This window comes from Mastigoproctus giganteus, chromosome 8 (assembly GCF_048544385.1).
Source record: "Mastigoproctus giganteus isolate SK-2022 chromosome 8, ASM4854438v1, whole genome shotgun sequence".
NCBI classification, from domain to species: Eukaryota; Metazoa; Arthropoda; class Arachnida; order Uropygi; family Thelyphonidae; genus Mastigoproctus; species Mastigoproctus giganteus.
This window is the reverse complement of record NC_143582.1, coordinates 40,237,995-40,254,713: the sequence shown is the minus strand read 5'-3', so window position 1 is coordinate 40,254,713 and position 16,719 is coordinate 40,237,995. Positions and strand designations below refer to the sequence as shown.

Below are 16,719 nucleotides of genomic sequence, written 5' to 3'. Positions count from 1 at the left end.
CCAATACAGAGCAGTCTCGTCAAAGTTAAAAATTTGCTACATTGAATAGCCATCTTCATTAATAATTTTTTCCAACACATCCAAAATTTCTCTTCAGCTGCAGAATCGGTACTGGCATTTCAATCTGGCAACTTCACCGCCTACTTTAGTGGATATCAGCGTGATGCTTGAACCTATTAAACCACTCGTTGCTTGCCAAGAACTTGGGTTGGGGTTTGCCGTACTTATCCTTAATATCTTTATAATTACTTGTTGCTTTTGCTTGAATGGTCATTAGACTCGGGTGCACTTGCTTCTGAATCTGATTTTCCATCCATATTATTAACAGCTGTTTCATCTTCAATATAGCACCTGAAAGCTGTTTTGTGATCACTGTTGATCTTAAGTGCGTCGATCCTTTGACATATTCTTTTATATGTGCACTGTCCTTTAAAATAGTATTCACTGTGAAAGCAGTGAGATCTAATTCCCTTGCAATAGATGACAAACTTTGTCATATATACATAACTTACTTTTCAGCACCAAACACAGTGTACTGAAAGCACTACACAGGTTCATGCACACATTCAACTTTTAGTACAAACAACTCTTTCACATAATAGACAATATCTGTAAATTCAATCTTAAAAACCCACACAATAAAATGGGTACAGAAGAAGCTATCATAATCTTAAATTTCCAAAGTAAAATGATGGATAACATCAACATTAATAAATATTTCAATCATCATAATGATTTGCTTCCTAACAACAGCCAAAACATCAACATAAAAGTTAAATATAAATATAAGAAACCATTTGGGATACTAGCCTGAAACTAAAAATCCATAGCAACCAATTTAATATTCTATAACACAGACATTAATGACTGCATCTGCAAACATAGTAATATGCAACAATATATTGATCCTGACCATGGGCACATCATCACAGGAAATTTAAGTATCATTGCAGACCCAACACTCAGATATATACTAGCCCAAGGATTTAAATTCAGACCATGTAACAAAATAAATCTAACTACTTTCAAGAAACAGCTATATCAAGACCTATTAAACTACTGCTTTTGACTAGCACATAAACATAACACACCAATAGAGGCATACCATATGTAGATTAACAATACATTCACGTTATTAAAATATAAATTTACATCACTAAGTTCAAATAGATATAGCCAGTACAAATTCAGCTACTATAACCTAGCTAAACTAAAACAAAAACTGCTAGAGATACATAAAGACTTCATCATTACATTACACCAGTAGATAAAGCATCAAATAACTATGCCTTTAATTTCAAAACATTTTATGCACACCTTTTTGAGAACTGAACTTAACTCCAGCAACACATACAAACCTATATCTAGTTCCTGCAATATTATTACAAAGAAACTTATAGACTTTAACAAAAGATTAAAACTGAACATTAGCAATTACAGTCTGCCATATATATATACTTCATTCCAAAATTCCACAAAAAACCCATAGGATTCAGATTTATAACGTCCTGCAAGAATAGTTATGTACACAAACCAGGCAAAACTCGAACGGCTACTGCAACCCTTGTTGAACATCATACAAAATAGCAGAATTATAGGCAATAACCTACCAGTATTAAAATCCTTAGAGAATTACAATATTTCCAGTATACAAACTTTTGACTTCCGCAGCTTATTTACAAGTATTAACCAAACCAAGCTAAAAACAGTACTCAAAGATATATACGCAAAATATAGAGAGAATATAACCTGCAATACCAATTACTGAACAATCTAGCGAACTTATGTATCTCCAATAACTTTGTATACAATGGCAAGACAGCATATCTACAAACTAACGGAACACCTATGGGAAGTTCTGCTTCATGCATAATAGCTAATCTATATCTATATTGATCTGAAAACTCATTTCCATAGGATTTTAACTTCTACAGATATATAGATGACCTCATAGTTATTAACTGCCCAAACTTCATTAAGGAATATGGACACATACCCCAATGAACTCAAACTGGAAAAAACAAATAACAATGATACTACAGCCTATTTTCTGGATCTTGAAATTACAGTAATAAACAACAAAGCTACCATCAACCTGTACACAACAAACGTGACGCATTTAATTTTAATATAGTCAATCTCACCCAATATATCTAGAGTGCATGCCAACGTTATACTAGTGCAAAGCATCAGAATAGCAACCATCTGCAGCAATAAGGAAATAACCATCAATAACATCAAGATGCTATACAAAAAACTGACAAACAACCTTTTTCCTACAGCATATCTTTGCTACGACTTCTGTAAAGCCCTCAACATTGTGAAGGATAAAAAAACTATGGGACATCAATGTAGACAGCATAATTAACAATAATTGATGACAAAAAACCCATATACACCATAAATAGTATGCAAAATATAGGCCTTTGTGGTGTCTTACAGCTTAGAAAACCTGTACCCACAAATTGGCCTAATACACTGTGCTAATAAATATTTACATTTATTAGCACAGTAGCCGAGTGGGCAGGAGCGGGAGTGCAGTAGCACACGCTCTTTGAGTAGACCGGGGTTCAAGCCCCTGACTGCTGAATACAGCCGATCTGCCAACCCACACTAGACCAGCGTGGCAGATTATGGTCCATTTCCCTCAACATGAATTGTTGAGGAGGCTTCCATCCTGCAGTGGGTTGATAATTGCTGCACTTTACTTTTTTTTTTTTTTATTAACCATGTATATAATTTAATTTTATTTTATTTTCATTATCTACTTGCCATATATTTTTCTCACTCACACAACTGACTTTAAATATGTGATGTACTCACTCCCAGACCTTCGTTCAGGGTCCTAACTATAGGAATGGGTTTGCAACGCTGAACTACCCGAGCCCAACTACTTATCTCTACTTCATTCTTCTTTCTGATTTACTTGCTCCTACTTCTTATGTCCTGTGAGCCATTAGTTTACCGAATGCAATATGTGAGATACTACCTTCTTACTTTACCCAATCTATTTTTTGCCTTTACAAAGTTTAGCTGATTTTCACTGCTACTTTGAAAGCTATTATATCTCTCAACTATCCTGGGCAGTTTGGGCACCTGTATTTAATAGCGTTCATCACCACATATTGCAATTCAATTTATACAGACACCATACCATAATTTTTTTTACATCCTTTTTTTTTTTTTTTTTTTTCTTCACGCCATTTTCTAACGCTAGGAGCCGCTAGTGTACCTACACACAAATATACTGGTATGGCACCATCTTGGTCATTTGATCAGTTTCAGTCTTACAAGGTAACGGGTAAGTTCCTTTCTTCTTGCCTATTTCTACATTCCAATATCATTACTTAAGTTTTTTCAATTCTTTTTACTTGCTTCTGTAAGGTCATCCATGATCTGCATGCCCTACGTAATATAATTACATTTATTAGCACAATTTATTAGACCTTATTCTTGCCGCAAAATTTCAAAATTTCGTTCTCAACACATGTTTACAGAACACGTGTACCATAGCATACAGAACATGTCAGAAACAGAAGCAAGAACATTGCCGTCTTTCTCATAATTTTGGTGGATGGCCTCTGATGAAGACACTGAAATTGTGAAAAATACTGCAATGTAATCTTATTTTGGTTTCCTTTTCCTTTCTTATTTTTAATTTCTTGCCAACTAATTGTCTCTCTCTTTTTCATATCTTCCCTGGTCACCTCATCCTACCATATATCGCTACATTCCTTATCCATTTAGTCGAGTTCACTTCTGGTGTATACCGTAGATTCAATAGGTTTAAACAAAAATCTTCTTCTTCACACTTTCTACATACGATATATATATATATATATATATATATATATATATACACACACACACACACACACACACACGGCTGTAGGGTACATTTTGCTAATGCAGTGTCCCTGATCCATAATCAACATTATCTTCCTTTTCGTACGATTACTTAGCATTTTAATACTATTATTCTTTTATTATATATATATAAAGTATATTGTATGTAGAAAGTGTGAAGAAGATTTTGATTTAAACCTATTGAATACACGGTATACACTGTGAGCTCGACTAAATGGATAAGGAATGTAGCAATATATGGTATGAAAAAGAAGAAATAGACAGGAAATTAAAAATAAAGATAGGAAGTGAAAAGGCAACCAAAATAAGATAACATTGCGGTGTCCTTCACAATTTCAGTGTCATCATCAGAGGTCATCCACCGAAATTATGAAAAAGACAGCAATGTTCTTGCTTCTGTTTCCGACATGTTCATAAGGAACATGTTCTGTATGCATACAGAACATGTCAGAAACAGCAACAAGAACATTGCTGTTTTTTTTAATTTCGGTGGATGACCTCTGATGATGACACTGAAATTGTGAAAGACACTGCAATGTTATCTTACTTTGGTCACCTTTTCACTTCTTATCTTTATTTTTAATTTCCTGTCTATTTCTTCTTTTTCATACCATATATCGCTACATTCCTTATCCATTTAGTCAAGCTCGCAGTGTATACCGTGTATTCAATAGGTTTAAATCAAAATCTTCTTCACACTTTCTATATACAATACACTTTATATACAGTAATACCCCGACTTATGCTACCCCGACTTACGCGAACTCGGAGTTACGCGGTTCTTGATTTTTTTCGTTTGGCAACGCTGCCGCCAACTATCTTCAAGGTCGTTTTTCATATGTTATCGATATCCGGTGCGATGGCGGAGATTGAGAGCGAAAGATGAACAAAATTCAACTTTGTTGCTTTTATGTTTTTTATATCAGTGAAGGGGAAACACATTTCACCATAATAACGTAAAAACCAACACAATTCCAGCTATCGGTATAATCGCAAATGCAATTAGATCGAGTTTACTAACCAGTTTATAACAGATTTCACTAGCAGAAACGCAACTGGATTTTTATTGTTTTATGGTAGTAACCCCTAGAAATGTGAGGTGTTAATAGTGTATCTCTGCCTTTAGGGTGTTGTTTATTCAGTTGCTAGATGCGCGCAGCTTTGTTTATGCGTATCAAGCGTGCCTCCTCGTTTTGTAATTGTGCTTTATTCCCTAAAAATGAGTAAAATACTTAATTAAAAGGTGTGAAAAGGAAGCGTCCTGGTGAAGACACTGCAGATTCAGAGAGAAAAAGAAAAGCAATTATCGATAAACAGAGGCGGACTGGTCAAAAATTCTTACCCGGGAAAATTTATAGTGGCCTCATACTATGGTTCATGGCCAAAATCACACTGGCCCACCGGGGTTTCCCCGGTAAGGCTTATGGCCAGTCCACCTCTGTCAATAGAGAAAAAATATGAAATTGTGAAACGCTTTGAGCGAAATGAAAGACCATGTGATATTGCACGTGCTACAGGCCTAAATGAAGCAACGGCGAAAAGCACATGACAATTGCAAACTTGACAGGTTGAAAATTGAAAAGGGCTCAATTGTAAAGGGCTTAAAAATTTTAGAAAACAGACTCCAACGAAGAACGCGTTATAGCTACAAAGCAAGGAATAAAAAAAATTATTAGCTTGCTACGAAGAAATTCTGCGTGAAAAAAAGAACGCGCTGTGTCGTCAGACGAATTTGCTAGATTTTATGAAGCCATCGACATCGAAATAACTTTTTGACGTAAGTCATTTGTTTTTTTTAATACATATTTTGTATTAATATGTATAAAGAACTGCAATTTTATTAATATTTTTCTTCTAAACTAGTGTTTTTGTTAGTCCTTGGTCCCAATTAAGCAAAATTTATATGTATTTATATGCAAAGTTGTACCCCGACTTACGCGAATTCGACTTACGCGATTTTCGTCGGACCCACCTATCGCGTAACTTCGGGGTATTACTGTATATATATATATAAATACACATTATGGCTGTAGGGTACGTTTTGCTAATGCAGTGTCCCTGATCCATAATCAATGTTATCTTCCTTTTTGTATAGTCACACATTCCACCCCCATGATTGATTTCCTTCTTAATACAATTATTCTTTACTATATATATATATATATATATATATATATATATATATATATATTTGAGATAATGTGAGCTTGCACAAGCAGAAACTGAAGAATTCAGATCTAAAAGTTGATGAAACCAAATAAGATAATACATATATACATGTAGAGTATATTACTGCAAAGAAAAAAATAACTAACAATGATTTATTTTAAGACTCCTTACATTTTTTGGCTAAAAAGCCAAAATTTCGAATTTTGACTAATTTAAATATCAAATATCATTTAATATTTAAAAGCATCTCTCTATAAATATATAGAATTTTAATTTTTACAAATTCTTTGAAAAAACTCAATCCGGCTATGGTGTCAGGAACCCCCCAACACACACACAAGAAAAGGTTAATGGTATGATCCTCAGGTATAAATTCATAATGAACTGTTCCATTAGAATCAAAAAAAATATTCGAGCTTACCTTTATTATTAGACCTGCCAATCTAAATTTTTTTTCTTTTTGGAAGACCCATTCAGAGAAAAGAGTAATTTTATGGAGAGAAGAATAGAGAACTATATGTTTTAACTCCTGTGACTATTGCTTTTAGAAATTCTGGGATCACAGTCGCAAATTTAAACCAGTTCTTTTGAAAGTCTGACTCTTGTTTCTATGTGATCTGCTGTTAATAACTAAGAATTTAAGAAGTTACAATCTTTTCATATTTAAAATATCAGATATGATGGTATGGAAACTACCATTTCAGAAGTTTCTTTGATTCTTATTTGACAATTAGTCAGAATAATGCTTCTAATGTGGGAAACAAGTTCATCATTTGTTGATGTGCAACTTCTCCCAAAATTTGTCATCCTCAGTAATATTACATCCATCTTTGAAGTGCTTTTACTATTTAAATATCCTGTCACTTCAGACTGGGCATACTGAACTAACACACAATTTTTTGTTCAGAGCTGTTGACCTTCACTCCCCAACATATTATTTGAATGAATGCCATGGAATTAATTCTTTTAACTATTTAACGTACACTGATTGATTGTGTTTTATTAATAATTCACATTTAACATGTGCCCGAGCCTTCTACACAGATTTTAACAAATACCAATTCTGGTACCAAGTCTGACGTTTTACCTTTTTAAAAAAATACAAATTTATAACATTCTGTTTAACCACGACAATTTTATAACATAGCTAACTCTACACTGAGTCACTGTAAAAGAAGTTAAAAAGAATGGTATAGTAAAATATGTAATCTACTATTTCATTTTAGCCAGACCCTTTAGTATGGAAACCTTTTGCATGATCACCAAACAACAGTTTTTCCCTTTAAAAATGGTCTTGGCACATTATGGCCTTATATCCTGCTGAGATACAACAAAATTGCACCAAACGCCTGCATCTATGCAGCAAAATTTTGAACAAAACTCAAATAAGAAAGTTAACAAATGCTCCTATACCCCTAAGAAGAAAATACTGTTTGTAGAATAAAGAAATTACATTCCAAATACTATTCTAATAATATTAACACCTACTAATGGAGAATCTTCATATATAATTCTTCCATCTTTTACAGTTGGTTGAAGAGTCAAAGTCTGTACAGAAGTATCCCTGAAAAAAAAAAAAAAAAATAATAAATAAATAATAAGAATATTCATTTGATACAGATCTGTCCGATATCCTATATAAAGAATAACTTACACTTGAATTAAATTTACAGTTTGTCTTTAAAAGAGACATATGCATTTATAACAGTGGACATAAAGGATACTTGTGTCAATCTGATACTTTAATTAGTTTTAGCATTGGATTAGTACACTGCATGGAAGTTTGCTCCAACAATCAACTATTCATTGGCTAAGAGCAAATTTCCACATATCTATCCTGCAACCTTCTTCAATTTAAATTTATGCTGCCCGCCCTCACATGTTGTATGAAAAAGAGAAAGGATGCCATCAGCTTACTCAATCTATTCAAAGCACTACACACCTCAATCAGATCTCCTAACAAGTGCCTAGTTTCCAGAAGCTACAATTTGCAGGACTGAAACCTTTCAGTCTGCAATTTAATAGCTTGTCATATGTAGAAAGGGACAAACAAAACTGTTTGCTCTTTCTACATATGAATGGCATTAACTATTGGCCTTCTAAATATGAATATATTTCCCAACTGTTAATGATCCTGTTTTGTTGATGATCATTAAAATAAATAAATATCATGCATCTACATTCATTCACAAAAAAGTTTTTAGGGATGGAAATGCCGGAAGTACATCAAGTTATAACTGGAAGCTAAAAGTAAATAAAGCATCTGGGGCTGATAGGTTCTATCCGGTTATATTAAAAGAAGCGCAGCAAAAGAGGTAAGCAAACCTGTGGTCATATATAAGAGCATCCTTGAAATCAGAGAAGGTTCCTAAATAATTGATGTATGCAAACGTCTCTTCTATTCACAAAGGGGGATAAAAGGGTGACGTGAGCAACTATAGGCCTGTAAGCTTGACTTCTGTTCCAGGGAAAATAATGAAGTCAGTGGTTAAATAAATACTGCAGGATCATCTTAAAAGGAAAGGAATTATACAGAAATCATAGCATGAGTTTGTTAAGAGGGTGGGGGATCCTATCTAACCAATCTAATTATTTAGATTGGTTAGATGCAATAACAAAGGAACTGGATGCAAATAATAATTCTGATATAATTATATTTAGATTTCATAAAGCCTTTGACACTAATCTACAAGAAAGGCTGCTGTACAAATTGGAGCAGAGTGGCATCAGAGGCAAGTTACTACTATGGATAAAGGTATCTGAAGATAGAGGGGTATTTATAAATGGGCACTGCTCTTCTCGAAATAATGTTATTATTGGAGTTCCCCACATTTCAGTACTGGACCAATTGTTGTTTTCTATATTTATTAATCATATTGATAAAGGCATATCAGGCTTAATGACTAAGTTTGCATAACAACACTGACAGAGTGATTAATGACAATAATTAAGCAGATGGACTTCTCAGTCCATCTGCCTAATTCTTGAAGTTTAACATTGGACTTCTCAGTCCAATGTTAAACTTCAATAGTCACTTCTCAGTGGCTATTGAAGTTTAACATTGACAAATGCAAGGTACTTAAGCAATGGGATTAGAAGGGAACAAAAGGTAGTCTTTTAGAAAAAGTGCTTAAGGCTTTAAATGGACTGATTCTTACTCTTTCTTGGAAAACACACACACACACACACAAAGAGACAAATTTAAATTAAAAAAATACAACAAAGACAGCTGTATCATAGATGTGTGAAAATTTTCTTTTGGCCAGACAGTAATTGACTGATGAAATAAACTACCAGCTGGTTTTGTAGAAGTGGGTACATTTTTTCCCCTATATATGTATAATTCAGTGTACAAGTGTAAAAAAATATTATACATTCTCTATAACTCGTTTAACTTCGGAAAAATTATCATAAATGATAGCAAAAAAGTTGTATTTAAATAATGTATAATCAGTATACCTGTTATTGTCCGTAAAAATGTTTGCTACTAAGGGGATTTTCTCTTGTATTCCTGCTTACTCTCCCTCACAAAGAAACAGCAGTAATCCCCCATCATTACAGGATCCCAGCAACCTTGGTACCGCTTTACCATCATGGAAATATGTTAATCGTATATATAGCTTAGCTTAATTGTCAGCACTCACCTCATAGTAATCCGCTTAGCTGGTGGAGAGATTTACCACATACATAGTGGTTATAGGATTCTAATATCTTACAGGGATTATGGGTTTAAAATTAAGTTATGGGCTATAAAAAAAATTTTTAAGAAAGGAAAGTGCACCTTCCATTCTATGGCTGCCTAATTAAATTTAAATGAAGAGAAAAAAAAAAAAAAAAAAAAATAGAAGCTAATAATCGCGCATGAGCGACTTTCGAGATTCCTCGTCTTCAGTTAGCTATAGTGGAGGGGGGGAAGAGAGCGCGCTTGTGTATACGAGTGGGTTCCCGAAATGCATTTCAGTGCACGTGGAAACTTAATACGTGCTAAATTCCAAATGGGGGAGAAATTGGCGGGAATCTTTTTGTTTTAAACATGTTTGTTTGATTGTTTATCTGATTGTTTGTCTGATTGTTTATCACAAGAAAACCAAGGCCAGAATAGATTGCTAAAATTAATAGAATTAGCTTATATCTGTTAAAATAAATCAATATTTCATACATTACTCGCTAGATTATGGGAAACTGGCATTGGTTAAAAACAACATTTAATTTCTTGGAGGTAAAAATCGTGTTGGCTAGTGTAATCTAAGGCTAATACTAATAACTCTGAGAAGTTCCAAGTATGGTCCTCTGCCTAAGCATGGTGGGTAGCAAGTGACTGATTCTGGGAATTGTAAATGCCTGCTTTATATTCTTTGACCCTTATGAATAAATTTTGTTTACTCTTCCTACAGAAGAGTTGGTGTAGTCCCTATCCTTAGTGCTGGTCATAAGGGTATGAAATTTTGGTGAGGTGTGTTGTGGGGAGGGGTGGAGAGTTTGATAGTCTTAGATTCTCAGAATCTAGTGACTAAATTGAGTTTCCTATCTATTTTTTGAAATTTTATTACTAATGACAGGAGTATATGGTATGCAAATATATATATATGTGTTGTTATTATCAGTGTTTTTTATGTGATATTGGGCCTCTCCACTTATTTTGTAATCTTACTGGTTTTATTAATAATGTTGCTGGAATAACTATTATTTTTAAAGGTAAGATAAATATTATTGAGTTTAATCTTGAGAGCTTCTCCTTTGGTAGGTGGCTAGCTATTAAAATGAAACCTTTTTGAAATACTTTTCCTGTGTCTATTTTCTATAGATATTTGTTACGAGGTTACCTTTTTGATTGAAGAGCTTTGAGTCCATATGAAATGAGGCATTTTCTTTTCTTCTACTTTGATTTTAAATAAGATGTCTGGATGGAGTTCATTAATGAAGCAATGGAATCCATGAAGTTCTTCTTGGTCATGAATATTGCTAAAACTAACTAAATTTGTATCGGTAAGGGAATAGCAAACCTTGGGGATAGCAAACTCTCCAACCAATCCCATTAGTTAATTTTGCACCAGGAAAAATCTTATTGGTTACCTCTTTTTCCACCAGGGATAAGGTACTGGTCATTCTCCATGTCGATAGTGAGAAACCAACTTTTTGTAATGAAAAGTCTCTCTAATAACAGTTAAATAAGCTCAGCCACATCAATGTAATTCATACATTCAAATATGGTAATTTCATGCGAAGCCGTTACAAAAGAGAAACGTAAGTAAACTTACCCATAAAGGTTTTTAAATTTTAAGTTTGTTTTGGCATTTCTGATTTAGCAGTTAAGAAAAATGGTTTTTTTATTTATTCATATTTTTTTTAATGTTTACATATGATTGGTGATAACTCAATGAACTTACCTATGTAGCTGAATATATTCTCGAGGTCGATTTAAAAGTTGTAAGAAGCGATCCACAATTTTATTTTTACCCACACCTTGATTTCCTACTAATAATAAATGCTCTCCAAGAAGAAAATCTTTCATCATATCTTCTAAGATTGAAATATGCTATGCAACAAAAATAAAAATAATAAATCATATACAGCAACACAAAAACAAGATTTTTCAGCTATTAATGATAAAAATGCAATTTCACTTTAAAAAAGAAGACTAAATACTAAACTTAAAAAAATATTATTAATACAAAATGTAACTTAAAGTTTATTCAATTTATAGGTGGATTATGTGTCCAAAAAATTAACTGGAAATCCCTGTAAAGTTAAGGGCCTGTGGAAAAATGGATGTTAGGATCTTGACTCAAGATATTTTTGTATAAAATATATTTTAGTATTGCATTAATTTATTTTATATATGTTGACTGTCCCTTATTCTGCCAGGAATACATTGAACATAAAAATCTAGAGGTTATCCCATTGTGGAGTTTGTGGTAAAAATTAATTTAATGCGACTCAGAAACTCCCCCGATAATGAAAGTTAGACAGTGCTCATTCAACAACAAGAAAGACAGGTACTGTATTCCAAATATTGAGCAACTGTCCAAGGTGTTACCCAGCATATAGGAATCAAAGTTAAATGTGTAAAGAAATGTAAAAGCCTTTTCATCATGTATGCACAAAAGAACTGTTGTCATAATTTGCCAGCTATGGATCTGCATTTTCCTATTGGTAGAAATGGTTGAAAATCTGTCTGCAGATTTTGATTTTAGATGAAAAAATAAAATGATGGCTAGTAATATTTCGTTTGTTTTCAGTAATTTATACATTCACTACCAGTTTACTTTGTTAATAGCAGCTATGAGTCTGCAGCATCAAATTTAATGTCTCAATAATAGTGTCGCATTGAATTGATTGATTGACTGACAAATGGACTTAATGAAAGGTTCAGAATCATTAGCATTAGTAAAGGCACATGATGCAAAAAAGCAAGCTTATATAGCATCAGCCAAAAAAAAAAAAAAAAAAACCCCTTCTCATTTTACCCATCCACTCACTCCAAATGTTTGTCTACTTCTGCCTTGAATCTATTCAAGCTATCAAACTCTACAATGACAGATGGAAGTTTGTTCCAGCAATCAACCACCCTCTGGCTAAAGGCAAACTTCTGCACATCTATCCTACAACTGTCTTCCCTCAATTTTCATTATGTATGCACAAAAGAACTGTTGTCATAATTTGCCTGCTATGGATCTGCATTTTCGTATTGGTAGAAATGGTTGAAAAGCTGTCTGCAGATTTTGATTTTAGATGTAAAAAGAAAATGAATTCTGATGGCTAGTAATATTTACTTTGTTTCAGTAATTTATACATTCAATAGCTGTTAATAATCTGAATCATCAGGATGGTGACAGATACTTCCAGGTTTATGAATGCACAGCTATACAAAGTTTCTCATAACAACATATAACCAACAATTACAATGCAGGGTTAGATTTGATAAAAAACATTCAAGTACCCAAGCTGAAATGGATGAAGAATGATCCAAGCAACTGTACGCAATCCATAAAACTGGGTCTCAAAACCAAACTGAGAATAAGCAAAATCAGCAAAAAGCAAAATCATGAAACTGAAAAGTTCTTGTAATAAAAAAATAATAATAATTATGTGCTTCACGGTTGGTGTGGAGGGAGAGATTTCAGCACAGTAGTTGAAATAAAATAAAATTCTTACTTTACTGAGTTTGATTTTGATTACGAGATATCTGTGCTCCCGTTGAAGACTGAGAACTCAACCTTAAGGCATGGGCCTATGCTCAATTTACAGATAAATACCATTATCCATGGTTTTGTCTAACTTTGCCTAATATTTTTTTAAACTGTGTAGCAATACCAAAGAAAAGCTGAATCCACTATAGTGGGTTAACAATTTGAGACACTACTAGAACAGCTATTTCAAAGCTTACTGGCTTCTAATAAGCTGGCAGGTGGTCTCTATTAGCATATGTATCCAGAACACTGAATAATGTATTCTGTCAAACTGAAGAGCCAAGTGGTGTATGGAGGTAAAACTGTCATTTACACGTGCACAATGAAGATTATTACACCTACCTTTAATCTCTATAATTTGCCCATGATTGCGCTATCAGCATTTGAAATCAAATAAAATTTGAACACTATACTGTGTTCAATTTTGATCAAATTGTAGGTTAGTTCCCTCATTTGTCAAATAAAATAAAACATAAGAAAAGCAAATATGGGACTACAGTAAAAGAAGTATATCATAATGCATTTACAATAAGGCCTTGTATTAATTTGGGAAAAAGTATTAGAATTAGTAATCGCCCAATTTTAGCACAATCAGATATTACAGTCAGTCCTCATATAGCACGATAGTTGTGTTCCTAGAAACCCTCGTGCAATGCAAAATTGTGCAATATAAACAACAGGCCTTATGGGAAAAATAGGGTTAGGTGCCGACCACCCAAGATTGAACACACATTTGTAACCAAAACATTACCAAACAATAAATAATCATAATAAAATACTTACATATTTTATTATGACTATTACGTAATAAAATATTGCTAATGCTTTTGCTTCTATCATAAGCAAACTTGTTCTTTGTTTGACTTTCTATCCAAACAGATGACAGCCGTTCCATCTCTTCCAATTCTTTATGTCTTGATCTAACGGATTTTAATTACACTTTGAGTTGTTCCTGCTATGAAAGTTGTTTTTATTTTCTCTGCATTCTTTCAAATTCTTGGCATTGCCTCATTTAGGCCTGTAGTATGTGCAATATCACATGGTCTTCATTTCGCTCAAAGTGTTTCACAATTTCATATTTTTTCTCTATTGACAGAGGCGGACTGGCCATAAGCCTTATCGGAGAAACCCCGGTGGGCTAGAAGCCAGTGTGATTTTGGCCATAAACGTATGGGGCCACTACAAATTTTCCCAGGCAAGAATTTTTGACCCAGTCTGCCTCTGTTTATTAATATTGCTTGATACACATAAACAAAGCAGTGCACATGTAGCAACTGAATAAACACACTGTAAAGGCAGAGACACTATTAACACCTTACTAGCTCACATTTTACTAAAGCACATTTCTGGGAGTTACTACCATAAAACAATAAAAACAATTTCCGGTTGCGTTTCTGCTAGTGGAATCTGTTATAAACTGGTAGTTATTGTTATTTGTTTTTTTTAAGGAACATTAGCAACTAAGGCCATATTGCTCCGGGATATGCGGTGGTCATTCCATGACCTTTCCGCATCCTCCGTATTTGGTGGTGACGGGCTCGAACCCCAGTCTAATCAAGAAGCGTGTGCTACACACTGCTGCTCCTTCCACCTGGCTACGGAGGCGCCATAAACTGGTAGTAAACTCTATCTAATTGCATTTACGATAATACCGATAGCTGTGGGTTTTTACATTATTATGGTTGTTGTCGTTGTCGTTATTTTGGTGCAAGGACTGCTTAGACCATATTGCGCCTATCACTGATATTAAAGTTATCAATGGTGACTGTTATGGAAACAGTCAGAGATGATCATATAATTTTATTCGTTTAAGAAAACAGAATAACTCGTTATTATGGTGAAATGTGTTTCTCCTTCACTGATATAAAAAACAAATACATTTTCAGAATCTTCTCTTCGTTCCTATCGTGTTGCATTCGGTTGAGGTGATTCCGCGTTTGACTGCCATTTCTTGTAAACACAAAGGCGAATCGTGCATAAGCACGATATCGTTCCCCTATTTATAAATAATGTATGATCGAGGAAATAATAATGTTATACAAGGACTGACTGTATATACTTTAGATTGCAATAAAATTTAATTTTTGTATTAATGCTCAAAAAAAAAAAAATTAAAACACAAAATATTAGCATTAATTTTCTTAAATTAATGATGTTTTCCATATTAATTAATTAATGTGGGAAATTAATAAGTCATAACTACTATATTGTATTTCTGTATTAAAATTTTATAAGTAAAATTTTGCGTTTACCATATTTTTTTTTATAAATAAAATATTCTTACAAAACAATCACCGTAAAAATATTTACCTTTATAGCAAATATATTTTATTTATTTATTTATTGTTGATTTTAAAGTTATTTTTTAAGAAAATAAAGCAGAAATGACTATTTCTTTATGCTAGAACTTTGCAGCAGCAGAAAAATAATTGTACAGTAGACTCTCGATTTACTGGGACATTTAAAGACTCCAAAAAAAAAAAATAAATAATAAATAAATAATAATAAAAAAAAAAAAAAAATCAACCAGAAATCATAAAATTCAAGTAATAACTATAATAGGTATAAAAAGATGTTTTGTAGATAAGCGACAAGCAGCAGCGTTATAAGTCGTCATTTAGAGATTAGTGTGCCTATTGTCTTGTAAACCCCTGCTCCCGCTGTCTTCGCACCCGCCACTCAAAAAAAGAGAGACCAAACGTTCAGTTTGTTTTAGTGTTTCGCGTCGATTGTTGTGTTCTGTCACACCGCAAAAGGTCAAATTTGGTTTCTTTATTTATGTCAGGGATGTCAGATTTTTTTATAGTAACTATTTTTTTTTTTTTTTTTGTTTAGAAATCGCAAAAATGATGGGCAAATGCAAGAGTTGTGCTTTCAATTAAACAAAAACTTGAAATTATTCAAAAGTTTGAAATGGTGCATCTGTTAAATCTCTAATGAACCATTATAATTTGGTGACCAAACCATACGCAACATCATAAAAATAAAGGGAATCATCGTATTGAACACGCGGGTAGTGTGTGGTAAGTTTTTTTCATTTTTTATCTATTGTCATACTTTTTACGTAGGTTGCTGAACATTTTTCGATACAGTAAGTCCCTGACTTACGCAGCCACAGATTTACGTTACATTATTTATATTTTTTTATATGACTGAAGATTTCAGTGAAGGGGATATACATTTTACCACAATAATGTAAAAACCCACAGAATTCCAGCTATTGGTATTATCGCAAATGCAACAGGATCAAGTGTACTACTGTTTATGATAGATTGCGTTAACAGAAAAGCCCAATAACCCGGAAAGTGCAAATTGTTTTTATTGTTTTATGGCAGTGACCTCCAGTAATAAGCTTCAGTAAAATGTGAGCTCGCTTACGTGGGGTGATAATAGTGAGTTTTCGCCATTTTTTTGTGAAGTTCTTTTCAGAAAATTTAATTCTGACAATTATAGTGGTGCTGACTAAGAGAATAAGTGACAGCGGTACTAGTAA

General features: G+C 33.3%; 1 protein-coding gene across 1 annotated transcript in view; it reads right to left on the bottom strand.

Moving 5' to 3' along the window:
• The window catches only part of c12.2 (von Willebrand factor A domain-containing protein c12.2), a 574,487-nt gene that overhangs the window by 271,571 nt on the left and 286,197 nt on the right, over positions 1-16,719 (bottom strand). The window contains exons 20-21 of the mRNA XM_090380213.1: positions 11,424-11,572; positions 7,525-7,600 (exon numbers count right to left, since the gene is read on the bottom strand). Of these exons, the coding sequence (XP_090236339.1) occupies positions 7,525-7,600; positions 11,424-11,572 (225 nt within the window). The remainder of the gene's footprint in view (positions 1-7,524; positions 7,601-11,423; positions 11,573-16,719) is intronic.